This window comes from Aspergillus multicolor (assembly GCF_047715735.1).
Source record: "Aspergillus multicolor strain CBS 133.54 unplaced genomic scaffold BDW74scaffold_36, whole genome shotgun sequence".
NCBI classification, from domain to species: Eukaryota; Fungi; Ascomycota; class Eurotiomycetes; order Eurotiales; family Aspergillaceae; genus Aspergillus; species Aspergillus multicolor.
Genome location: NW_027395987.1, coordinates 332,405 through 340,166, shown reverse-complemented (window position 1 = coordinate 340,166; position 7,762 = coordinate 332,405). Strand labels below are relative to the sequence as shown.

The 7,762-nt window shown below is 52.4% G+C and overlaps 5 protein-coding genes across 5 annotated transcripts; 3 read left to right on the top strand and 2 right to left on the bottom strand.

Annotated features, from left to right (window-relative positions):
• Positions 1 to 2,293: 2,293 nt before the first annotated feature.
• BDW74DRAFT_182583 (peptidase M60-like family-domain-containing protein) lies at positions 2,294 to 2,806 on the top strand (the record flags this gene model as incomplete). Its single annotated transcript, XM_073730300.1, has 1 exon — positions 2,294 to 2,806. One exon carries the CDS (start codon positions 2,294 to 2,296, stop codon positions 2,804 to 2,806), a length of 513 nt encoding a protein of 170 aa, XP_073579480.1.
• A 56-nt stretch (positions 2,807 to 2,862) lies between these two features.
• Positions 2,863 to 3,288, top strand: BDW74DRAFT_182582 (uncharacterized protein; the record flags this gene model as incomplete). Its single annotated transcript, XM_073730299.1, has 1 exon — positions 2,863 to 3,288. The coding sequence occupies one exon, from the start codon at positions 2,863 to 2,865 to the stop codon at positions 3,286 to 3,288; it is 426 nt and encodes a 141-aa protein (XP_073579479.1).
• Positions 3,289 to 3,384: 96 nt separating this feature from the next.
• BDW74DRAFT_182581 (uncharacterized protein) lies at positions 3,385 to 4,755 on the bottom strand (the record flags this gene model as incomplete). The annotated part of the gene is made up of 2 exons (XM_073730298.1): positions 3,385 to 4,673; positions 4,740 to 4,755. 2 exons carry the CDS (start codon positions 4,753 to 4,755, stop codon positions 3,385 to 3,387), a joined length of 1,305 nt encoding a protein of 434 aa, XP_073579478.1.
• Positions 4,756 to 5,835: 1,080 nt separating this feature from the next.
• BDW74DRAFT_92855 (peptidase M60-like family-domain-containing protein) lies at positions 5,836 to 7,246 on the top strand. The gene has a single exon (XM_073734093.1). It carries the CDS (start codon positions 5,981 to 5,983, stop codon positions 6,941 to 6,943), a length of 963 nt encoding a protein of 320 aa, XP_073579477.1. The 5' UTR covers positions 5,836 to 5,980; the 3' UTR covers positions 6,944 to 7,246.
• BDW74DRAFT_92848 (uncharacterized protein) lies at positions 7,183 to 7,715 on the bottom strand. Its single transcript, XM_073734092.1, has one exon. It carries the CDS (start codon positions 7,638 to 7,640, stop codon positions 7,356 to 7,358), a length of 285 nt encoding a protein of 94 aa, XP_073579476.1. The 5' UTR covers positions 7,641 to 7,715; the 3' UTR covers positions 7,183 to 7,355.
• Positions 7,716 to 7,762: the final 47 nt, after the last annotated feature.

The following is a 7,762-nucleotide window of genomic DNA, read 5'->3' as shown; positions in this document are numbered from 1 at the left end:
TAGCCTCTTATTTTATGAAGCCAGGGACCTTATTTTGTTAAGAAATAATAATCTACAAGTAAAGGGGGGGGGGGTCAAGCACTAGTGCCCTTTTAATTTTAAAGTAACCTAAACACGCTTTATTAAAATATTTAAATTATAAAGTATAAGGTTATATAAAAACAAGCTATTAAGCTCCTAATTACTCTTAATTTAATTAATTTAAATAAGAATTAGCTAAGTTTTTCGAGTTGGAAGTTTGTATAGCATCGAAGTTGGACGGAACAGTCGGGTTGAACGGAACGCCCGGGAATTACGTTATATCATGTTAAAAGAAAATAAAATTATAGTTAAGAGAGAAAAAGGCCCTTTTATTTATGCTAACATAAAGAAGATTCTCTGCGCCTTAATAATAGTGTTACAGCCTACTTATCTTCTCACTCCTTCTCACCTTCTTTTCACCCACTTTCTTACCCAAGTAAAAAATATTACCTAAATCACTCGCACTCACCCTGTAAGCCAGTGGTAATTACGGATAAAGCAGTAGCTAGCCTAGGGCTCATGTACTGTTTAACCGCGTTCAACCTGTGGCTTAAGTACGGCTAAGCCGACGGGAAGCCCTGTTCTCCACACCCTGTGGTCGTATGTGCCTACTACTTTATGAGAACAGCCCATCAAGAGAGTTACTATGCGTTTGTTGAGAAAGAACAGAGGTCGAGGTGCTTTTTTCTTCATGTTCACACTATGTGGCGAAGCAGATAGAGCTGGGTAAGCTTGGTATCTAATCTTAAACATGTAGTTGAACATGGTGCGGAACAGAGCAATGCATCATCGTACCCCAAACTCGCAATGTCCACTGTCTACGCAAAGGAAAAAGATACAAAAGCTTTTGATATGACCTGCCTCTCATCGGACCTAGCTTTGATGATGGTTCTTGACGGAACGAGTTCCGTTAGCCCTTGTCCTGGTGAATATGTACTGCCCACGCCTGTGTAGGCAACATAAACAGGCCGTATAGATTTTCAAACAAGCTGTAATGAGGCTTGCGCAGGAGGATAATGCCTGGGAAAGAACTTCAAAGTGGCTCTTCGTTCAGGCTATGGTACAAGTATCCACGGATCCATGGCAGATCTACCCGGAATAGACCATGGTACATAGTCGGTCCCCCATTCCTTTTCACCGCAAGCCTCTCATAGATGTTTTGGATTGGCATGAATAGTTGACTGTGTCATCACTCTTGGTTTTCAGAGTAGACTATGTTGGCACTTGCTCTATTGCTCCTTGATCATAGAGCCGTATAATAAAGGCCTGAAGGTCCAGTTTGGTAATGTCATTGCGTGAATAGACGATCGGGTCAGCTGCCCTAAAGGACGGCTTATAAAGAAAAGTCGCATCGAGCATCAAGCATCGAGTGAGTTTTAAATTATCAAAGCAACCGAATCTCATCTAAATTGCATCACGCGTGGTTTCTTCTGTTTGCCTTTCTGGGAGTCGTGCCTTCCTCATTTGCCGCACCTTCCCAGACTGGCTTCACTTCCTCGAACCATCAACAACCCCGAGTTCCAGGCATATTCAGAACAAGTTTCTCATCTCGGAGATATGCAAGAGATACTGCGAGATGTCAACAAGGACGAGGTCTGGCAGTCGACTGCAGAAACCCCTTCAGCGACCTTTAAATGCAATGCGTCATCCAAGTTCCTCTACTCCGGTCAGAAGCAGCGACTGGTGGCCGATCCTGTAGAACTCCGGCTCCGACACATGGAGTCAAGCAATCATCGAGTCGCCCGACTTAGCTCAATAGAATATGTCCATCGTCTGGGCTCCGGCTGGCTGCGTCAAGGGCAAGAACGTGCGCTGTGTGTTTAAGAATGTGCCACCGGGCAGGACTCTACCAAACCCAGCATTCGATCTCCGATTCGGCAGTGACGAGGCCTCGGTCATTGAATTTCAACTCAGCCTGACCACCTTTGTAAACGGCAAGGTCCAAGACTAGATGGGGGTCCCGTTGCACTGGAAGGTCCACCGGCCAAAGACATACAAGCAGAGCCAGCCCAGACATTTCCCCAACTCCAGAGCAATCGCCATTACCCCGTCTGGCAATGCAGAAGAAAGGCAACGGCTCAACCAGCGGTTCAGGTGGGCTGACTGGCAGCCGATGGGCTTTTACCTGAACCCCAACTCCCCAATCAGCGTCAAGGCCAGCCACCTGGAGGCGGACTCACCCAAGCCCCAGTTTGTCGTTGGCACTCCAGCCTTGGTCGATCCTGACAACACCGACGATCGCATCTTCAACTAGCTGGAGTGGCTTCCCTTCATGAACAACGGAGAGAATGAAGTCGTCAGCAAGCTTGGTGGTATTCTCTACCTCAGATACAGCTGTAGGTCCTCGGAAAGACCATCGCCGCAAATAAAAGTGGAATGGTCGGACAGCGAGGCGACACCACCGATTCCTTACTTCCAGGAAGGGAAGACAACAGACGCACAATGGAAAAAGATGCTCGAAGTCACCGATATCCCCTTCGCCGAACTCTCTGGAAAGCGCGTCATTGTCACTGGCCTGGCAGCCCACGCCAAAATCCAAGCCGACCGTGGTCAGAGCCGGCAGGAGCTCCTGGACACGTACGCCGAGATGCTTGACGTGCAGGATGCCTTCAGCACCTTGTCTCACAATGCGCCTGACCCCCGCGACCGGCCCAGCCCACTCCGCCTTCTGGTCGTCGAAACCGTCCGCGGGGACAACCCTACCTCGTCCACTACCGCATCGCCATCTCTGTCTATCGCAGGGGACACGTGTGGTGGGCGCCCACCCTGCGCTCCTCCTGGATGATCTACCACGAGTTCGGCCGCCAGCGCTAGCACAGCCAGACCTGGAGCTGGGGAGCCATGGGCGAGGTCACGGTGAAAATCTACAGCCTGGCATCCAAACGGCACTTCCTCCCTCCGCCGTCTAGGCCAGCCAGTGAGTGGAACGAGGCAAAGAAGTATCTAGCCCTGCCCGATGAGAAGAGAGTCTACGACAAGGCGTCGTTTATGACTGCGCTCGTCATGTGGGAGCAGCTGCGCGTGGTGTTTGGCAATGAGCTATTCCTATACTTGCATTACTTGTCGCGGCGGACAGAGGACCAGAATGACGATTCGGACAAAAGGCATTTCTTTGCGACTAGGACTGCTAAGTACGTCAACCTGGACCTCTCCGACTATTTTGCTAGATGGGGTTTAGGGCTTGAGCAACGCACTATTGATGAGATGAAGACGTTGCCTAAGCCGAGCAAGGACTATTCCAAGGTCTCTGTCTATGGGGACATCTAGTTCTGTGTCTTACTCGTTGATAGAGCGGGAATTTATTAGCTACATCCAATCGACTTATTACATTCTCAAGCAAACGAGCAGCTGTGCAACCTTGCTTCACTCATCCCTGTCACCTTCGACCGCAGGCCGGGGCAAGTCATAATGCTTGTGGTGAGTCCGGATCCCCGTATAGGTGATCCCCCGATAGTAACCAGACTCGACATAGTTCAGGTAGCTGTCGCCCGTGAACCAAATCCTCACCTCGGAGTTGTACTTGAGTCGATCCAGCGTGCCTTTGGTGGTCGTCGCCGTGACCACGACCCCCTTGCCCGGATCAATCGTCCCACTGGCCTCCCAGGTCATCGAGGTCTCAAACGTCTCGGACCGCTCATGCGACGTGGTCGTGCTGACCGACCAGTTCATGCCCGTCTCTGTCTCGACAATCCCCGGGACCCCGGCTGTGACCTTCAACTCCATGCCAAACTGGAACGCCGTGCTCTGCGACCAGCTCTGGCTAACACCCCGGGTGACCGTTTTCCCCATCGTCCAGGTCAGCGGGTACTTTGCGCTCCAGGGGTTCTCCGCCGTCCCCGAGTCGACCTGCTGCGGCGCCATGTCCTCTGTCCCCTGCGGGAGCCCCGGATACCGGACCCTCGACTCGACGTAGTCAATCGGTCGGAGAAACAGAGGCGCCAGAGACAGGATATTCCCGTTCGTCGATGTATTATAGTACCCGCGAAACCCTATCAGAATGCCCGAGCCGATATTCCGCGGGTACGCCGTCTGCCCGCTCGTGTTCTTCCCCCACTCCCAGCTCTCGATGTTGGTCTCGATGCGAAGCTTTCCTGTCCTTGTGCCATTCCCGTTTCCCCAGAGCACGAGGCGCCGGCAGACCTCGCCTGCCTGCATGTATTTCGCGCTGTAGTCGGCGTACTGTCGTCCGTACATTTTGGATGCCCCGTTGGAGAACGTCACCTGCAGTCCCTTGAGGCAGTGGCTGTCGCGCCAGGCTTCGATGATGGTGATGAAGACCCCGTCTTCGATGTACTGGTTTTCGAAGTACCGGGCGTCTGAGTCGAGGCTGCCGTTGTTGCCGATCAGGCCGTTGGGCATGATGAAGCCGGGGAGCATGGTTGGTTCGAGGTCCGTACCTTCCTCTTGGGCTTTGTTCGGCGCGGGATCTTTCTCGGTGTCTTGCTCTTGATCATGATCCGAGGGTCTATTGTCTTCGCCTAGGGGGACGTCCACTTCGACGGGCATCTGACTTCCCTGCGTCTTGCTTGGTTGTGACGGTCTTTCTTCGTTCTGGGTGGCCCCGTTGCAAGGGGCCTGGATCTCTCCATCCTCACTGTCATGGCTGGGCGGTAGCCCAGCGTTCCGTGATTCGCTCAGCTCCCATGGGAGCTCTATGATGGTCACATTAGATACCATGCGTGTCGAGTCTAAGAAGACATATTGCAGGTGTTACTTACCACTTATATCGCCCATTGTGGCGGTGAATGACTTGTGCTACAACCCAGGCGACAATCGAGTGAGACTAGGAGAAACAACCACCCACCGAGGGTAGCAGGTACTTATTCGCCTCTTACAAAAGCCGGCGAACGAACTGGACGGATCTGATGTCATTGATCTTTGCCCTCACCAGACACGACGGCTACGCTCTACCTATCAGACCACCAACTTGGACTGAAAAGGTACGTCTCATCAAGGCCGCCACCCGGTCCAATACAAGGTACACGTTTATGAGACGGAGGTCCCGCTATTGTGTCTATTGATATCGGATTATGAACTAACGTACGGGGTTGCATGCCACCCTATCGGCTGCAATGACCGGCAGCGATATTGACCTTGACCCCAGAGGACCATGGGCCGGCCCAAAGAACAACATCGTGAACTTTCGGAGCAGCTATTCCGCGTCCTGTAATAGCTATAAACTTTGGCAAGCCCGAGCGATGGCCGACGACTCGGCCGTACGGTTGCCTCTGGGTATGGTAGGGCTAAGCTTCTGGTCGCATGATCTATGCATGTCTACTTATTGGCCACCAGACGCCTATAAAGTTAATGATGTGAACTCAAGAATGGTTTAGTTTGGCGGATCAAGGATCAAAATCCAACTCTCCGTCGATGACTTAAATCATCTCAGCTAGCTGGCCATGCAGTCGAGAGGTCAGGGACTACCCCAACACACCAAAGGAGCAGACCTCGAATGCTCGAGTTCCTGCCAACTCCTATATTGGACGCTTCGCCTAGAATGCATCCCGCCTGGATGTTTCTCAACTTCTCAGTATTTACCTTTACCTCATTAGCAGCACAGCCCCCGGGCCTCCGCTCATGGCACCCATTGCATCAAGATCCCTTGAGCTTTGACGCCTCTGACCCGGTAGGGAAACCCCCAACGGACGGCGATATCATATCCATCTAGGTGGTAGGAAAGAAGCAGAGCACAGATTCCACTATTGTAATCACGAGAGCCGTGCTCGAGTGTTCTCAGCAATCCCAATCCTTCTCAGTCAGCCAGCCGCAGGCAATCTATCCACGAGTAACCAACACAGGCGGCGAGACATGGGACGAAGCAATCATCGAATCATCGCCCCTGAGCCGGTGGAACCTGTCGGCGACTGGCATATCGAGTGCCTGTCTCAGCGCCAGCACAGATACATTGCGCTGCGTCTTCCCGGCTGTGAGGCCCGGTGAGACTCGAGAGGGCGGGATAATGCTCACGCTTGACGACGATAGCAGCGACACCATCGATCTCTCCCTCTCACTGAAATCGTATGTCCAAAACGACGTCGTCGACCATCTTCATCTACCCTTGCACTGGGATATATGTCAGGCACTTCACCTGCGGTACAATCAAAGCAAACCGTGGGTGTGCCCACAGAGCCGGGAGCTGCAGGTCTCGCCATTGCCGGATGCAGAGGGTGAACGCGCCCGACTGAGACAGAGATACAGGTGGGATGATTTTCAACCTACCGGGTTCTATCTAAACCCTAATGTTTCAATCAATGTGGAAGTTGGAGGGTTGGCTGCTCATGCCCCGGGGCCGCGGATCCTTGTCGGGCCCCAAGATTTAGTGGACCCTGACGATACAGACAGGGTTCTTCTGCGTGAACTCGAGGAGCTGCCTGTCATGGAAAACGGTAACAACCCCGTCCTCAGCCAGTGGGGTGGTATCCTATACATCAGATACACCTATGCACCGGATGCAGACGAGGAGCCTGTACAACCAGTGACAATCCGCCTCCCACCCGGCGACGAGATGCAGCCAATCCCCTATTTTGAAGAGGGCATAACAACAGAAGATCAGTGGCAGACCATGCTCAACGTCACAGACATCCCATTCGCCGAGATAAACGGCCACGGAATCACAATCACCGGACTAGCAGCGCATGCCAGCGACGCTGCTCTTAGCCAGAGCCAGAACAAGTACCCAGAAAAGCTTCTCTCCACGTACAGCAAAATCCTCAATACACAAGACACCCTTTCCGCCTTGGACGCCAAAGCCCCTAGTGCAAAAGACCGCCCAAGTCCCCTGTACCCCATGATTGTCGAGACGAAAAACACGACCCTAAATACAACAAGCTACCGCTCAATCTTCCCCATATTGAGAGCAAGAAGATCTGGCGCGAGGAAAGCCTCCGCAAAACATGGGGTTGGAACATGTATCACGAACTAGCGCATTTCCGGGTCAACTTGGATACATGGAGCTTTGATACTATGGCCGAAGTCACGCCGAATATCTTCGTACTAGGTAGGATACACAAGCATAGCGCTAGTCCGACCTATTTCCTCGTGATGGACTTACCTCTAACACAGAAGCACTTAAATAAGGTTGTAGCCGGGTACCTACACCTATACCTACCTACGGTACTCACGTCACTCGCCGGCAGGGCAATGTTACTACCACCATACATTAGGCACACCACCTTATTGACATGGACTTGAACATACTATACTCTATAGGCTATACCTAAGCATGTTTCGGCGTAAGAGGGCCTCGACCTTACAAGGAACTCCAAGTCGAGATCCGGTCCTAGCCCTAACCCCCGCCCAGGCGGAAATCCGCTCAAACCCACGCAGCCCGGCGCTTAGCTTGCATTAGGCCCGCCGTTTATCGCCATGAACCTATCGTATAGTAGATGAGAGCTTTGCGCTGGGTGTGATAGCCTGAGCACACTGCATAACCTAGTGGCTCGCCACTTGCTCATTGGGGTCCATATGCCCAACTCCCCCCCCTGAGTATATCCACCATTGTCCATCAGCCCATGGACGATAGCTCGAGATGTCCCCTCAAACAGCCCTCTTGTTGCTCTTCGAATCGCTTCTCGTAACCATCTCTTTGGCTCTATCCCTGCACGCCTACCTCGATACATGCCGCAGCACGCTCTGGCAATACGGCGGGAGTCAAGGGTGGAACTCGAACCCGCACGATCGGGTTTATGACGTCGCAAATTATCGTGAGCCGCCGGATATCCCGCGCATCTGGAGTGCAGCA